The 19,031-nt window shown below is 36.2% G+C and overlaps 1 protein-coding gene across 2 annotated transcripts; it reads right to left on the bottom strand.

Annotated features, from left to right (window-relative positions):
* Positions 1 to 299: 299 nt before the first annotated feature.
* On the bottom strand, positions 300 to 15,528 carry apba1b (amyloid beta (A4) precursor protein-binding, family A, member 1b). Of its 2 annotated transcripts, XM_058790271.1 has the most exons (13): positions 15,313 to 15,528; positions 11,359 to 13,001; positions 10,330 to 10,431; positions 10,161 to 10,200; positions 8,792 to 8,937; positions 8,232 to 8,264; positions 7,906 to 8,001; positions 6,630 to 6,833; positions 6,359 to 6,538; positions 4,585 to 4,797; positions 3,488 to 3,607; positions 3,268 to 3,408; positions 300 to 780 (listed from the first exon to the last, which is right to left on the bottom strand). In XM_058790271.1, the coding sequence occupies exons 2-13, from the start codon at positions 12,973 to 12,975 to the stop codon at positions 709 to 711; spliced, it is 2,964 nt and encodes a 987-aa protein (XP_058646254.1). In that variant the 5' UTR covers positions 12,976 to 13,001; positions 15,313 to 15,528; the 3' UTR covers positions 300 to 708. The 2 variants fall into 2 exon arrangements, with proteins under 2 accessions (XP_058646254.1, XP_058646255.1); XM_058790272.1 differs by lacking the exon at positions 8,232 to 8,264 and having other exon boundaries at positions 15,313 to 15,525.
* Positions 15,529 to 19,031: the final 3,503 nt, after the last annotated feature.

Genomic DNA, 19,031 nt, shown 5'->3' with positions numbered 1-19,031 from the left:
CACTTCCTTTTATGTAAAGCACTTTGAATTACTCCTGTATATGAAATGTGCTATATAAATAAACTTGCCTTGCCTTGCCTTGCCTAAACCCACAACAGTGTAATAATGTTGAATGTTTAGAAACCCAATAAATGGTTATTTACTGAAGAATTAACTAGAAAATAAATAAAAGTAAAGTCAGATTATCACTCTAATCTTTGGTGAAAAAGTAACCTGTTAACCACATAGAAAACATATATAAATGTGTACTATAGAAAATGCACATCTTTAATGAAAACAAAGCAGCGTAGATATTTAGTTCATTGATTCCTTTACTTTAAGTTGCTTGATGAGAACAGTACAGCTCATACATAAGATCTGTGTCAACAACAGCTAGATTACAATGTTCCTGTATTACTGTGCTCAGTGCCATTGATCTCTGTGATAGTTTAGGTCCAGTTGTGTGTCGGGCACATAATCGATCTGCATTCTTTTCTCTTTGGTTCTAATGCCGGTGGAATGATAGCAGGCGTTCAGAGATCCGTCAGACCAGAGAGATTAAGGCAGGTCACATGGTGCTGGAATGGTTTGGTTTATGCACTAATGGAATAGTAAATAAATACATACATCCAGTTAAATAAATCTGTAAACAGTTATATTAATCTTTCAATAAATAATAACTCTGGATCAGCTCATGTGGAGGTGATGGTGTTGTAGCCCTGCAGAGTGTCAGATGTAGACGGGTTGTTCCTGGGCCGTGAGCAGGCGGTACATGGCTGCAGGCATAGTCTTCATATGGATCTGACAAAAACAACATATTACAGTATTCAGCTTTACTGGATAACCATTCGTGTGTTGTTTTTTTATGATTATTAGAGTATTGAGCCATTAGCTTAGTAACATGCTAACTTCAAAGCTGTAAACAGCCGTATTATAGTAAACTAAGGCTGCGTTTACACAGTTTTCCGTTTTTTTAAATAAAAATGGTGTTGTTTATGCGTTTTGGCCATTCATTTACACGACAATGGTGTTTTGGGGGCTTGAAAACGCAAACTTTTTAAAACAGGCTTTAAAAAAAAGGCTCAATTCTTGCACCACTCTTGTTTAACCTGTATATGCTCCCACTAAGTCAAATAATGAGAAAGAACCAAATTGCCTGTAACAGCTATGCTGATGATACCCAGATTTACCTAGCCTTATCTCCAAATGACTACAGCCCCATTGACTCCCTCTGCCAATGCATTGATGAAATAAACTGTTGGATGTCCCAGAACTTTCTTCAGTTAAATAAGGAGAAAACTGAAGTCATTGCATTTGGAAACAAAGATGAAGTTATCAAGGTGAATGCATACCTTGACTCTAGGGGTCAATCAACTAAAAACCAAGTCAAAAATCTTGGGGTGTTTCTGGAGACAGACCTTAGTTTTAGTAGTCATGTCAAAGCAGTAACTAAATCAGCATACTATCATCTCAAAAACATTGCAAGAATTAGATGTTTTGTTTCCAGTCAAGACTTGGAGAAACTTGTTCATGCCTTTATCACAAGCAGGGTGGATTATTGTAATGGTCTCCTCACCGGCCTTCCAAAGAAGACCATTAGACAGCTGCAGCTCATCCAGAACACTGCTGCCAGGATCTGAGTGCGTGCGCCACGCAAACCAGCAAAAGATAAAGCAGCAAACATGTAGGCCTAGTAGAAAATGTATCTGTATCTAAGCTGATTATTAGCGTACTCTTAAGAGAGCCGGTTTGGTTTTTGCGGCTGTTTGATTGGTGATCGCACTGTGCTTATTCCATTCATTCATGTAGCCTATCATATTGTAGCCTATAAGGTTTAAATCATTGCCTTTTAAATATACACAAATACTAGAACGTGTATGATGTATTATTTTAGGTAATATTACTCTTGCCAAGCTCTGATTTATGAGAAAGTTTACATTCATTCACTTCACACACTCATCATTCCGTGACTTTAGTGGTTTGTGTAAAATATCACGCTCACCTGTGAATCTAGCAAACACGTGCTGCAGCCTGCAGGCTTCGGGCACACCCCTAATCTCAATGAAGTGCATCAATTATCTCAATAAAGTGAAAGTATCTTTTTAAATTATATAAAGCATGTTGTCTGTGGTAAAATCACTATAACGCACAGCCTCAGGTGCTGCACTGCTGTTATAAAATGGAAGTAATAGCAATATGATGAAAGCCAACCAATATGGCATATATTTTGAAATGTATTAATAAGCAGAATAAAGTCTCTGCCATACAGTTCATCAGCAATTTAGTTTCCAAGAACATAGCAAGTAAACTGCAGGGGTGTGGACTCGAGTCACATGACTCGAGACTTGACTCGGACTCGAGTCCCAAATTTGATGACTTGCGATTCGACTCGACATAATTAAAGAAGACTTGAGGTTTCATTGAGGTTCCAAATAATGGCTCATTGGTTTAGATATAACACCTAGAAGCATGTATTCTTCTTATGCACACATGCAAAGTATTGCAGCTGTTATGAAATTCTGTTGTCTTTGCTATTCTGTTACTAATAAAATAGTGTTTTTTTCACTGCTTGTCCTTTGGTATAATCCCTAAATTGAACTTGAGTAGTTTTATAAGGACACCCATCTCACATGGAATTAAACTATGTAAAAACATATTCTACCTGACTTCCTGATATAAATTACGATAAATTTGATATGGTAATTAATACTGAGACACGAATTTGGGCAAAGAGCACTAATGACTTGTTTAAGACTTGAAGCTAAAAGTTGAGGACTTGCAACTCGACTTGGACTTGCCTATTTTGACTCGGGACTTGACTCGAGAATTGAATACAAAGACTCGAGACTTACTTGTGACTTGCAAAATAATGACTTGGTCCCATCTCTGCTAAACTGTATATATAATACGCACATTTATATGGAGTATGAGTCACAGATATGTTCATCATGGCTCATCCAATCAGAATTTTGATTTGATTTGAAACAATCCAAAATCAGATTTAATAAAATCACGATGAAAACATGCATTTGTATAATCTAATAAAACTAAAAATTATTTAATTTATAAAGCTGGTTTAAGAACAGTAATAAGAAGCAGCATTTGACTTCAATCATTTTTAGAAACAGTAAAATATTTCCTTAATTTTGCAACAAGACTTCTGAATTAGACTACTGAATTATTAATAATTTTTTCATCTGATTTATTTAATTGAACCAATTTCTGATTTAATCATGTGACGGAACTGATTCTCCAAATGAGCAGTTTTTGACAGAGGCGGTGGTTTACCTCTCCCACAGCGTTTGACAGGATGTGAACGATCTTCTCGTGAGGTGTGGCCACCACGCTCTGACCGTTGATCTCGATGATACGATGGCCGACGCGGACGCCTCCTCGCTCGGCGATCCCCCCTCGCATCAGACTGCAGATCTGAACAAAACACAAACTCTGTCAGCAGCTGCTGCAGTAAACCATCAGACAGTACTGATGTTTTAATGTGAATACCCACAATGCCATTCTGCACACTGAAACCCAGCTGATAGCGCAGGTCTGGTCTGCGAATGAGCACCATGGTCACAGGAGGACACCTGACGATGTTCATCTTGATCCTGGATTGAGCCTTGAGCCCCTGAACACAGAACAGCATTTGTGAAAAAATCAATCACAAAATACACGCTGATCTACTGTAAACGACAAAAATCTATCCAAGATAGCAAAATATAGTTAATTTAAGTTAAACTTGTGATTATTTTACACAGCATTTGTGTGTGCTATGCAGTGTTGGGTAAGTTATTTAATTTAATTCAGAAACGTGGTAAGGACATCAGTAAAATAGTCCATGTGACATCAGGGGTTCAACCGTAACTTTACGAAGCTACGAGAATACTACGAGAAAATAATAATAACATAATTTATTCAACAATTCTTCTCCCAGAGTTACCGTCTTCTGCCATTTTGGAGAGTACCCCAGAACATAATCAACGTAATCAGCGTTGTTTACTTTCAGTGTGCGCGCGCTGTCTACTGAACGTAAACAACGCTGATTACGTTGATTACGTTATGTCCAAAATGGCGGAAGATGGAAACTTGGGGAGAAGAATTGTTGAATAAATTATGTTATTATTGTTTTCTTTGCACACAAAAAGTATTCTCGTAGCTTTGTAAAATTACGGTTGAACCCCTGATGTCACATGGACTATTTTACCGATGTCCTTGCTACGTTTCTGGACGTTGATCGTGGTAGTACCCTTGTTGTCTATGAGAGGGTCAGAGAGCTTCTGGATTTTATCAAAAATATCTTAATATGTCTTCCGAAGATGAACAAAGGTCTGAGTGGGTAATTAATGACAGAATTTTCATTTTTGTGTGAACTAATCCTTTAAATTACAGTAACTAATTACTTACTAACTAGTTACACCCAACACTGGTGCTATGTGTTTTTATGATTATTAGAGTACTGAGTCATTAGCTTAGCAACATGCTAATATCAAACTCCTCTGGAATCAATTTTCATGTTGAAATTGCTAAAGCTTAAGCTAAAGACTACAATGCTTGCAGATGTAATAAAAGATCAGAAATGTAAACGATAGTTAAAGAAAGTCCTACTTTAATGATGCTCTGGCAGGTGGAGAGCGGCAGGCCCACCAGACTGGTCCCGTTGACGGTCATGATCTGATCGCCGATGTTCAGTCTTCCAGACTTGGCCGCAGGTCCGCCGTGCATCAGGCTGGCGATGATGACCGTGGGGAGGATGGAGCCCCAGCCGGACTCCACGATCACCACACCCAGAATCTCACCTTTCTGCTTCTCGATGTACACCTGACACAAACACATCCCAAATACTGCCGCAGTGTGCTCTCTGAATACTGTTTGATGTTTCAAACATACTCCAGCAGTGACTTTATTCAGTGAAAGTCCTATGGCTGCTGAAAAATGTATAGAAGATGATAAAGCCATTTGTGTCCCAACTGTGTCCCAATGGCTCTTTACATAATTACAGGTAAAAGCGTAATTAACTTAGTCATATTATTTAATAGTTTTAATGCTGTTAGTGTGTATGGTAAAATTCATTTAAAGTAAACCAATCCTTTTATTTAAAATTTTTTTTTTTTTTTTTTAATATCCGCCAATTTGCATTATTGTTACCACAAAATTCTACCAACATTTTGTTTTTGCCAAAATTAAAATAAAAAATAAATTAATTTAAAAAATCTAAAAAAAAAAAATTGTGTCTGTGTGCCATACACATTTCCACCTTAAAAAAATAATGGTTTGATATTCCTGGGATCATATTTGAAACAGTGACTTTTTTACCACATGTTTTTTTTTTTACCATGTTTCAATCAATGTTTTTCCCTTATTATGCTTAAATTGGGCTTTACATTTTCCAAAGCTTCATTTCTTATTTCAACTCTGATTTATGAACAAAAAATATACCGATTTTTTTTCCTTGGCAAAAATTGTGACTGAGTAATACGTAGAGCCAGATTTACTAACAACTTGTGCCAGCGCAAACCGTCTTTTGGCGTTAAAATAGTACTGTCAGGATTTACTAAAGGCATGCAGTGATGAATTAGCGCTGAAAAGGCATGGACACAGTTTTTTTGTGCCTGACCTTCCTATGGATTTGTAGAGTTTACATTTCAGACGCAAAATTTATGGGAGAAGAGTATTTAAATGAATCACGCCATGCAATTTACTAAGATTTGCGCTCGTCAATTCACTGGTATTTGCGGCATTATTTAACGCCCAAAAAAAGCATGTCTTAAAGCAGGCGGTAATTTGCACTGCTCTTGGTAGATTGATCTGGCTGCATCTCTGTTCTTTAATGTGCACATTGTAAGTAAATCACCTGCAGAATTTTCCCCTCCCATCGACGCTTTTATGGAATTGCGCTCTAACGCTTATTTGCCCTGTTTAGTAAATCTGGCCCGTAGTGTGATACTTCCTATCTTAGCCATTTTAGAACTAATTGAACGTTGGTCATTGTGCGACATTTTCAAATCTAAATCTAATTCATTCATTCATTTCTATAATTTTATATGTATGATTTAATAAGAGACACACCAAACCTGACTGAAATTTCCAGAATTCCTCCAGTTATCTTAATGAATTTAAGTATATCAATTTCAAACTTCAAATTTCAATGCATATGATCTTCAAACAGGGTTGAAACATTTTAGTTTAGTTTGGCTTAGCAACAAATAAATACTGTAACTGTTGCTACTTTGCAGGGCTGTATACACATATTTAAAACTGGCATAATAGACTTTTTGGGAATAAAGGTTTAGCCATTGGAAAACCCACATAAGAAAAAAAAATTGAAAAAAGGAAATGAATTACTCAGCTATAGTCACTTTACGGCAACTGGTTAACTTACATCTCTGCAGTTTTCAGACTTGGAGAAGTGAATGAGGTCGTCGTTGTACATGTCCTGAGTGTTAAGCAGGTCGCTGTACTCTCTCTGGCTCAGGTCCTCTGGATCAATGCCATTGGCTCTCAGAAACTCCTGATACGCAACGCTGAAGGCCTGACCGATGGACTGAGCAATCAGCTGAGCCTGACAGAGAGAAACAATGAAGGAAATAAGAGAAACATTGAGAATTTGCATTCTTGCATGAAGTACATGGTGTAACAGTTCATACACGTACATCTTCTGACTCAAACACATGGCAGATCATCCTGTACTGGCGGTGGTCATCCCTCGCTGGGTTTGTGTGCTGCGCCTCTGCAGCGTCTAAGTTCTCCTGTGCGCTCTGAGAGCGAATCATCTTCCTGCGAGCCATCAGCACAACCATGTTCCCGATGTCAGCAATGTACGAGATGGTCCTCAGCGGATGGTCCATCATGGTGTCCTGCCAAGATAAAGACGGTCAGTTTGGTTTTTTTAAGTGCCAATCATTTAATCAAATTTATCGAGAGTTATTCCCTTAACGGCATATCTGGGTCAAAGACAAGAGTCCAAAACAAATAAAAAGAAAAACCTAGTTTAAACACACAGCAAGTTGGCTTCACATGGTTTTGAAAAATGTCAATCATTTTTTAAATAATTTTAATTAAATTTTTAAAATGTAACAAGCATTTTTTTTTAAATATATATCATGAATTAAAATAATAATTGATGTTGACACACATTCAGGGTCTGCAGAAGTCCCTTTCTATGACATCACATTTTTTCTGCATGTTTGTCACATCACATGACTTGGCAGTCTCTCTCTCTCTCTCTCTCTCTCTCTCTATACTATATGTATATATATATATATATATATATATATATATATAATTAACAAGCAGGGAAGAAGTGTTTGATTTTATAAATAAGAATAAAAGATTATGCCAAACTACTCATTTTTTCTTTTAAAAAAGTTTATACTTTTAATCAAATGAATTTTTTCTTCATTATGATATCAGGACATTTGTATCACCCTGACATTCTTAACTTAATTCTCCAATAACAAAATAAATTGTATATATCTATCTATCTGTATATATATATATATATATATATATATATATATAAAATAGTCCAAAAAAACCATATGTTTGTGTATGTTAAGCAACAATATAAAATATTTTAATAGTATTTCAAATAATGATTAGAGTTTCATTCTTTCTATCAAATGTTCTTCATTATGATATCAGGACATTTGTATCACCCCAACATTTTTTACTTAATTCTCCAATGAAAAAATCAAAATACAATTTTGTTCAGAAATCTTGAAATGAAAATTGAAATGTAAGAATCATGCAGTAGTGAGCCGCTGTACATGTCGGTCAGACTGTCTAAGTGGGCAGTTCTCAGCCAGAATACATCTACAGTGACAAGCCTGTCCAGCACAAGACATGTGAAGCTGTTCTCTCATGTATTTTTAAACAGAAAATTCAAAGTGAGACAAGCATGAAAGTGATTCAAAGAGTGTTGTGCACCTGTGTGTAAGCGCTGAGCACTTTGATCCTCTGCGTCGATATAAAGAGGTCCACTTCTGTGCTGGCCGGCGGCCCACTCTCACTGCCCTGCTGATACTGTAGAGGAAGATAAACAGTTATTACACTTAAAATAGCACATCACCTCCTGTACTAGCATATACACCGCTCTCTACTCTCCCATAGAAGAGATGCTGTTAGATTTGAATTCCTTGCTACTTGTAATCATTGAAATGCCTGTCAAAAGAAAAAGAACAGCAAAAAATACATAATACTGCAATTACCAAACTTACTTAAGACCCGCATGTATACAGGAACAAATATCGTACCTTATTTCTGATTTTGGCCTGTGTCTGGGCTGTCTGCTCGACAAGGGACAAATAAAAACAGAACGGTCAAATAAAGCCTACAAACATAAAAGGGCATGGTGGGTGTCTCAGATGCAGCGTGATTGGTTTGGAGATGATAGATACGCCCAGATGAAATAAAACAGGATAATTTGGTTGAAGTGGGGGCGGGGTGGGTGGGATGTCGGTACTGTGATAGGCTGAAGGTTTGTGGGAAACACTATCAAAATTTGGACCATGATCAGAACGACATCAGCGGCCCCAGAGACAAAACCTGACTCTCAGAATCAACTAACTGTCACTCATATTTGTTTGTTAGCACACGGATGCTAGATATCCAGAGATGTTTGTGACATGTTTTTCACCCATAACCTCACATAACCTTAGATGAATCATGATGTTACTGACTGTGTGAGGTGTTGGTGTGTACATGTTTGAGCACGCTGTAAAATCACATCAGACAGGGACATCAAAATAATTAGTACACCCGAGGAAGCTCCAGCTGGGTGTCCCCGCTCTATATATGCGGGTGTGTTCCTCACCCGGACGCGGCTCATGGCCTCCTGGGCCTGCTGCATGCGGGCGCTCTTCGTGGGGGTCCTCTCTGACAGCAGCTGGGTGGAACCCAGGTAGTTTGCGGCAAATATGATGCCGTCAATCAAGTCCTCAGGGTCACACGGGCCAGGAACTGTGGAAACAGGCAGACCATAAACACAGCAGAACATTAAACCTGATATTGTGCATTACTCTTTCAAATCAATGAATCCCTCTGGATGTTTTGTTTTTGTGATTATAATTCTCATTTTTACATCAATCAAAATCTCAGTTCTGGCATAAGTATAATATTTAATGTTTTGTTTTGTTTTTTAAATCAGAAAAAAGGCAAAACAACAAATGTATTGTGTATAAATCCTTTATACCATTGAAAGAATACTTATATATTTATTCTTCATTCCTTTATTCATTTTTGAATAATGGTAATGAGAATTCAAGGGAAAATGTGCTGGTCGTGAAAATGTATCATATACATGCACATATTAAGTTATAAGATATAATATTATGTATATAAAAACAATACTTATATATAATATAAATATTTATCTGTTTTAAATTCTATTTATAGTATGTAAATAATATGTATTAATTTGTATTTCATTTTGAGGTAAAATATAATCTTGACATATTTTTGCCAGGCTTTGTGACACAAATTTACACATATTTGTATAGTTATTATAGCTTTAAATACATTTAAATATAGTTTTAAAGATGGATTACAATCTTACAAGATTATTCAGGATAATAAATTCCTTATGAATCATAATAGTCCTAAAAACAAAAATGTTTGCATATATTCAGATATACTTTTAAAACTTTTTAAATAGTATATAAAATAATAATTAAAATACTTTTTATTCATACTAAGTAGAGTTCAAATCTATTAACATATTTACTGACATACTGCATTGCTCGAGACTTACTAATATAAAAATATAAAAATTATCATTAGAGTTTATTTGGAGTACTACTTGTGCACAATGCACATTTCTTAATATTAATGTCACTATTGATGAGGACTGTATGATCTTCAGTCTTTAAATGCAAGATATTATAAAGTGTACCTGAAGTATACTTTCAATAGTTCCACTTTAGCACAATCAAATACACTTCAATATTTCTTTAGTTGGACTTCAGCATTACTTCCACACAGTTAAAGTGCATTAAGTACAAAATTAATTGTTCCAATTTAGCAGACTTTAAGTATACCAGCTTAGTATACTAAAAGTACAATTGCAGGTTATTTTTATAAAGCACACAAATATGTAAATGTATTTGTATAGTTGTAAAGATAGCTTACAATGTTACAAGATTACATAGGATAATGAATTATTTGACCAGTATAATAAAACTTACCATCAACATATGTCGGGAAAGAGGCCAAATTTTTCCTAGTCTGCAAACCAAAAACACAGTATTACTACAGTTCACAGTAAAACTGTAAAACAATAAAAAATAAAAAATAGGGATAAGGATAAGGATTACATCATAAATATGTCAACTGCAGTCATATATGATAATTTACCTCTTCACATGGCACGCTGGGACTGACGTCTACATCCTGGTCCTGATGATAAACTCCAGAGGATTCTGCTCCCAAAGGAAGTTCAGCATCTTGAATTGGAGCCTGTAAAAATGAAGGCAACCGCTGCTAGTAAATAATATCAAATGCTGCATTAATGCCTCCACTTATTCTTTTTAAAAATTTCAGTGTAAATGCTTGATTTTAATCACTTGATAAGTTGATGTTTTATCTAATTTACAGTAGAAATTATAAATGGTAAATATCAAATTATATCTAAAATCATATATTACATGGTTTCTGTTCCTACTGTACACCTTATGTCGACTAAATTAAATTACTTTTCCTGTCGTTCATGATTAGTGTATAAAGATATGAATAAGGTTAAGTGTATGATTTTAAAAATGATAGCAATTCCACTCATTTCTAGTAGCTGAAATATTTTTACTAGTGCTGTCAAACAATTAATCACATCCAAAATAAAAGTTATTGTTTACATAATATATCAGTGTGTACTGTGTATATTTATTATGTATATATAAATACAAACACATGAATTTATATATTTAAGAAAAATAGGCTGTTTATATATTTATATATATAATATAAAATATTATAATATAAATATCTAAATGTATATACATGTAAATATTTTCAATATATATACTGTATGTGTGTGTATTTATATATGCATAATAAATAAACAGTACACCTACATATAGTATGTAAACAAAAACTTTTATTTTGGATGTGATTAATCGTGATTAATTGTATAAATATAAGCATAACTCCATGTCTTTTCAAGGCATGGAAATGTAGAAAAATGTGTCTTTTACAAGTTTTCCAAGGCTGCAGGAAACTTGGTATTCAATGTTTTTCTTTAGAATATTTGCCTAAAAACTAATTTACTTCATGTCTGTGCTTATAGAATAAAAAACTTTGGTGTTATTTTGCAAAAATGTCAAATTGTGGCCTATTTAAAATAAACTTTCCTAAGGAACCTCACCGTACGGATCTGGACAGCTCACTCACCGCATACTGTGGAGAAGACTGTGCTAGCTGACATGCAGACTGTGGATGTGAGTGAATCTGAGGCTGTAGCTGAGGATGGCTCTCCTCAACAGGGCTCATATCCTGCCTCATCACCCACACGGGTTCTGTGATCTTGTCAGGTGTGTAGGGCGAGCGTACCGTCTTGGTCTTCACCTCCTCGATAGCCTCCTTAATATCCTTGATGGCCAACGAGACAGCATCTCCTGTAGCTCTGCAAGACTCTGTCATCTGATGCTGGGCTGGAGAGGACAACTTGGCAGGTCTTTCCACTACTTCTGCCTGCAAATCAGGTGAAAGCTGAGCAGTTTCCGAAGTCTCCACTTGGGGAGGAGCTTCTTGAGAAAGGCTATTCGAGCTTGACGTCTTCCTGACCTGGGCTCTGACTCTCCCTGAGCTTTCGGCTTCATCTCCTGACTGTTCATCATAGTAGTGCAACCTGGAGCCCACTGCACTAAGCTGACTGAAGTCTTCCTGAGAGTCGCACTCATCCCTGGTCACGCTCTGGTTCCTCTCGTACATTTGAAGTCCCTCAAGGGCTGGATTAGGATCTGTTAGGTATGATTCTGTCGGAGTCTCTTCAGGGTGAGAATCTGGGCTTAGTTGTGGGTAAGAATCAGAGCAGGCTTCAGGACTAGAGTCTGAGAGATCTTCTTGATGGTCTTTGACATGGGACATGGGACTCTCAAACCCTTTATCCTTGTTTGTATGAGCATAACCGGTGTTAAAATGAGGAGGGTATAACTTTGGATCCGAGTTGTAGCTTCGAAGAGTCTCAGGGAAGGTCCGTGGAGACTGGAAAAAAGGTTTGTTCATCATCTGGTGAGGAGATGTGGCGAATGGTGGAACGTCTACTCTTAGCGGACTGGTTCTCTTACTTTCAGGACGACTTTTTGAAGCAATCTTAGGAGGAGCACAGTCCAGCTCAGGAGTTTTTTTGAAATAGTCCTCTTCTTGGTTCTCTTTCGCCACTTCCTCTTCGCCAAATGTTGATTCTTCACTTTGAACCTTCTCCTCCAACTGTTCCACTGAAGACTCTGGATCACGATCAACTTGTGTATCAGATGAATGGGACAGATCTGGACTGTTTCCATCCAGTCTATCGGTGATTGGTTCATCCTGAGGAGAAGGAGTCAGCAGTTCTTGAGAGGAATCTTCTGGAGATATTGGCTCTGAAGCTTGTTCTTTTGGAGGAGTTTTGACCACCTCTTCTTCTTCTTTGTGATGCTGTCTATATCTGTGCTGATGGAGTCTCTCTCCGCTTCGATGGTGTCTTGACGCCCCCGGTTTGGGCTGTTGGCCAGCTCTAGCTTCTGTATCTCCGCTCTCAGCCCGCCTGTGTTGTGCTTGACCGGGAACATGCCGCCTACGGTGACGCGGTGCAGCTCGGCTTGATCCAGACGTGTGCTGGCTGGCTTGGTGATGATAGTGTTGATGGTGATGATGGTGGTGGCCTTGGCCTTCTGCATCCGGATTGTGAAGCTGGCATGGCCTCCATCTGGGTCGTCCTCCCTCTAGAGGCGTCCCATTGGGCTGCTTGCTGCGATGAGGGGGAGGACCTCTGAGACCCGCCTCCTCTGGCTCCTCCCTATGGCTCATGACTCCACCCACTCACTGCTCATCGCCTGAATGACAGCCAGAAATCATAAAGGTAGTACATCCAACAATATATGCAGGAAAACATGTTATGGGAAACAGATAAACTGTAAAATGTCCAAAAAACATACAGTCAAAGCAAAATTTATTCAGACACCTTCAACATTTCTCACATTATCACAGTTTATTTGCTATAGTTTAGAAAATGGTAATAAAATATGACAAGAACTCAGTTAAACTGTGTCAGAACAAATTCATCTTAATAATGTCAGATAACTTTGATAGAAAGGTATGTAATGAATTCGTTTGAATAGCTGTCAGCTGTTAAATTTTATTACACAATTAGATAATACCAGTTTAGGTCAACCAATTACCAAGCAATGCTTAATTTTGTTCAGTCTGTTGTATAAAAGGTTTGCATTAGCAATTTAAAAAAAAACACTTAAGCAAAATATGATCAGGTCAAAGTGTCTGAATAAATTTTGGTCCCAAATTTTTATCAATTTTACTGGTAGTCCACTGTATTAAGAATTTTTATTGGTATAATATATCACAGTTTACTTTATTTTGCTATCCTCAAAGTGTCCTTCACCCACTAGTAAAAAAATATCAAAAATGATATCTGGTGTCTGAATCATTTTTGGTTTGACTGTATTAATATGATGATCTAACAGATATAAATTTAACTATAAATGCGCTTAATGTCTAAAGAAGCTATATGACTCTTATATGTGTCTGTGTAATGACAGAGTAACACATTGTATTTGTGTTTCTTCGCAGAGATGTGCTTTATGGCAGTGGCGCTGTCACAGATGGCCTCACCGTGGGCAGGCATCATGCTGTATACTCCACCAGTCCTGGAGTTCAGCAGATTCATCTGTCAAACCTCCCATAAAACCCAAAGCCAGGGGATTTAAACAGAGATCTTCACTTTCACCATGCAACCTCTTTGTACTGTTTACAACCGAGAGCATGCATGCATATTAGAGTCACTCTGCAGGCAGGTGGCTTCACTCACTTTCTGATGGCAAAAAGTGGAACTACAATATACACGAATACAAAAAAAAAAAAAAGAGTCAGTGGTACCAGCCAGAGGTAAATGTATTATTAATATTATTATTATTTTACATTCTGTTTAGTATAACTGTGTATGAAATGACAAAGAATATCAATTTAATAATGTTAATGTAAATAATATTACAAACAATAATATAATAAAATTAAATCACAGCGTGTACAGTACAGCACAGTAGGTTTCATGTACAATGAGTTTCCTTTTTTTTTTTTTTTAAATGAATGCAAATCCTGCTTCAGTTGTAAAATCCTCTTGTGGTAAAAATAAAAAATAAATAAATAAAATAAAACCTGACAGCTGGTAATAGCTGTGGCTAGAAAGTCACCATTATGGGGCAACTTTTGGCGCCTGTATATTTTTACAGTTCATGTCTGTACATATCTGATATCAATAAGCCTTACCTTAAAATAGACTGAACTACCTCAACAATACAGGTGGTAAAACATGACCATTTTCAAGAACCACAGCTAATAAATAAACATAAAAATAAAGATGACAGAAAGATGAATTAAACAATTTAAATGTAAAACAAAACACCATAAACGAACTTAAATATAAAATATAATCAAATGTGATGCATCAGAAGAGGATTTTTGGAAAACTTTCACTAATTTCACTGTAAAGGTAACCTGTATTTTGTTTACAGTATTTTAAAATACATGCAAGTCTTGTTGAATGTATAGATATCGTAAATTAAAAGGGTGTTATTTGTTTCCCCAATAACAGTGAATAGTTTTTAACATAATATTACATATAATGTTCGATCAAATCTGTTTCACCGCATATGTTCAAAAAACAGGTATTATTGTGGTATTTTTACATCAGCATACCAAACATTTTACCTCTTACTCCTCTTAATATCAAAGAAATCCTCTAAATAAGCGAAATCCAACAGCCTTAACGCGAAACCGCATTGGTTTTATTGTATCTGACCGAATGTCACTATTGTCGATGTATTTATTCACTGCTGCAGTCACGTACAGGTGGACACACCGCTGCCATCTGGACATCTCGGCGCCTCCAACATTAAAAACTAGTCATATTTTCAATTAAGCACGCAATAAAACACCAAAATATGATTGTCGGTGCAATCTGGAAACTTTCCCCCGGTAATAAAAGTTAAAAGCGTGTTATTTGGTAAGGTAACGGGCCTGCGCTGAGACAAACACATCCCTCCCCGGTGAACATCAGCAGGTGCAGCTCCGGTGAAACACGACACACCGCCGGACTAAACAGCTGCTTACTGTAGCATCCCTTACACTCACCTGTTATCAACACAAGCGATGAAGAAGAGCTCGTCGGCTTGCCTTCATCTTCGTCGGTTGTTCTTCTGGACACACTGGGATTAAGCGAGCGATCCCAGACCCCTCCTTCTTCACACAGTGACATCAGAGCGGATTATACAGCAGTAAATACCCTCCCTGCCCCCAAACCATCCCGCGACACATCGCACCATCTGTCTTGTGCTTTTCAGTCAGTGACACTTCCTTTGCGCATATTAATATGTTCAGAGGTTATTTTCTCTATAAGAGCTCCGGACTCAGAATTTAATCTTCTGTGTAAGGGATGTTCATCACACTGACTGACAAACTCAATTTAACCGAACTACATTCGGTCGGTCGCTTCATTTTTATTTCAGTCGCGTCGCGCTGGGTAGCCCCGCCCACAGTGAAATCTAAAATCTTATTGGTCCAATATGTGAATATGTAAAACACACGATTATTTATAAATTGAGTAAAGAAAAAATGTCGGTTTATATAAAGTATCTAAATGTAAATGTATATAGTAAACTAATGAATTCATATATATTTATTTTAATTATGTTTTATTCAAAATGTAGTCTGTCGCTTTGCATAATGATTTAAATAAATCTCAAAATACTAACAATGTATTTTATACATACAAATAAAATATATATAAAATTATACATGCAAATTATATATATATATATATATACTGTATATACACACACACACACATATATGCCCTTTTATGCTATTCTGGGAAAGCCTATAAATAATGCCTAAATGTCAGAAAGAGCATGCACATACTTAAATCAATAAATTTTTGATAGAGTTTAAGGATTCACCTATCCTTTCAGTACTCTAGCTGGAGTGCAAATATTTTATTTCGTTTATGGTATGAAGTATGCAGCAGGTGGCACTATTAAACAATACTGGATAAAAATGTTACTACTTTCACACATACAGGCCACTCACAAAGCTTCATGGAGTTTTCCTATGTCTATATAATAGATAATAATAATAATAATATACTAATAATAAATATTTGTTTTCTGTATTCCATATTTATTTTCTGTCACAAAAAGGCATGTTGTTGGTTTTATTTAGTATATTTTATGTATGTATATATATATATATATATATATATATATATATATATATATATATATAATTATTTATTTATTTATTTATTTATTTTAAATAGCTTACTCTCTGACATTTTTCTTCAGATATTGCTAATTTTATAGCCCCTACTAGTTTCACATGAGGATTCTGGTTTGCATGAGGAACACAAATTTTCTTTATCATTTACTGTATTTACTTTATTTGACCACAAGTTCAACTCACACTGTAAAAACATCTGTCTGTTAGCCACAACAGGTCTTGTCACGCCTAAGAGCCTACATTTGCTCAGATATTTGCTCAAGTATAATGTATCAGTAATGTGTATGCAAAGGGAGGAACACAAAACCGGACCTAATTTGAAACAAATGTCAATTCTGAAATCAGCGATTGCGTATTCAGTTTAGTTCCCGGGACTCCCCTGGGGAATTTCTTCATATGGTCAAGAATCCAGCCCTTCCCAATGAGTTCAGATAACACAACATCCAGCCTCCGCTGGCCCCGTGTCACATTCTGCTGGCATTACATATTATCATCTTACCAAACATTGTCTGTCAACCACATTGTGTGACTTCAGCCTGTAATCATTTATGGTTTGGCACATAACATCCAACGGTGTGACTTCATCCCCTAATTGATTAAGAGTGTGTGAATGAATCAACACACTTCTTGAAAAAACTAGAGATTTTGAAAAAAAAAAAAAAAGGTTCTGTAAACCGAAATTTAACAACAGAGCACACAATTTAAAAAGATCACCTGATACTGAATAACTGTACAGTAAAAAAAAAAAATATATATATATATATATATATATTTTATTTTTTTAATTTTCAGCCTTAGTAATTTTCAGCCTCTCAGTAACATCACAGCCACACAATAATTATCACAACATTAAAAATGCATTTTAGAGATACCATTTAATAAACCCTATATTTTGTAATTTATTTTGTCAATTATATGCTCTGTCATGATATTTCTAATGAATTAAATAAATTCATTTTGCAATATAATGGACTGTTTGGCATGTGACAGATGCTCAGTGATATTCTCACATATATTTTCTTTGTAAAGTGGTGAAATGTGAAGGTCTGTTATCAGGAATGACTTCGATGTGATATATTCTGTGCTGTTTGCATGACACAAATCACTCCAGATCTTTCCTATATTAATCTGTTTCCCACTTTCTGAACATGTCTGCCTTTTTGAAGAAAAGAGAGCCAAAAATGTGTAGTAACTATAATGTGGATAAATTATAATTATATGAAACACAGGCAGTGTAAACTGTGCTCACTGTTTTCCTGCACAATTTTGTCAATGAGGTTTAAATTAGACTTTTTTTCTTTTTCTTTTTTTTTAAATTGTGTTTAATAGCCAAATTCCTGATTAAGAACTACATCACCCATAATCCTGAAGAGTGCTAGACCAATCAGAGAGGGTGGTGTTACCATGGAAACAGAAATCACTTCAAAATAAGCTCCACAGCCTCCCACAGAAGCATTGGAAACAACATAATCAAGTTAATCTTTGTGTCCTCATTTATTTGAGATATTGCTATATATTTAACATTTTTAATAAGCAAAAATAATCAATAGCTTCATGGTGTAACACTTTTGTTGACTGGATTATATGCAATGTTTCATGTGTTTAAAGTTCATAAACTATTAAGTAGCCCTATATACCTTAGTTTTAGTCCCGATTTGATGCTTTTTGATTTAAACAAATGTTAACAATGCTGTGATTAATTTCAGAGGATTTAAACTCTTAAATAAAAATACATTCAGTTAGCATCGCTGCTCTTTATGTACAACCCGAATTCCGGAAATGTTGGGATGTTTTTTAAATTTGAAAAAAATGAAAACTAAAAGACTTTCAAATCACATGAGCCAATATTTTATTCACAATAGAACATAGATAACATAACAAATGTTTAAACGGAGAAATTTTACAATTTTATCCACTAAATGAGCTCATTTCAAATTTGATGCCTGCTACAGGCACGGGGGCAACAAAGGGCTGAAAAAGCAAGACATTTTGAAAAGATTCAGCTGGGAGAACATCTAGCAACTAATTTAGTTAATTGACATCAGGTCTGTAACATAAAAGGGATGTCTTAGAGAGGCAGAGTCTCTCAGAAGTAAAGAAGGGCAGAGGCTCCCCATTCTGTGAAAGAGTGCTTAAAAAGATTGTGGAATACTTTAAAAACAACGTTCCTCAAAGTCAAATTGCAAATGCTTCGCAAATCTCATCATCTACAGTGCATGACATCATCAAAAGATTCAGAGAAACTGGAGAAATCTTTGTGCGTAAGGGACAAGGCTGAAGACCTTTGTTGGATGCCCGTGGTCTTCGCCCCCTCAGACGACACTGCATCACTCATCAGCATGATTCTGTCATTGACATTACTAAATGGGCCCAGGAATACTTCCAGAAACCACTGTCGGTAAACACAATCCGCCGTGCCATCTGCAGATGCCAACTAAAGCTCTATCATGCAAAAAGGAAGCCATATGTGAACATGGTCCAGAAGCGCCGTCGGGTGCTGTGGGCCAAGGCTCATTTAAAATGGACTGTTTCAAAGTGAAAAGTGTTCTATGGTCAGACGAGTCCAAATTTGACAT

This window comes from Onychostoma macrolepis, chromosome 10, assembly GCF_012432095.1.
Source record: "Onychostoma macrolepis isolate SWU-2019 chromosome 10, ASM1243209v1, whole genome shotgun sequence".
In the NCBI taxonomy this organism is placed as follows: Eukaryota; Metazoa; Chordata; class Actinopteri; order Cypriniformes; family Cyprinidae; genus Onychostoma; species Onychostoma macrolepis.
This window is presented reverse-complemented; position numbering and strand designations above follow the sequence as displayed.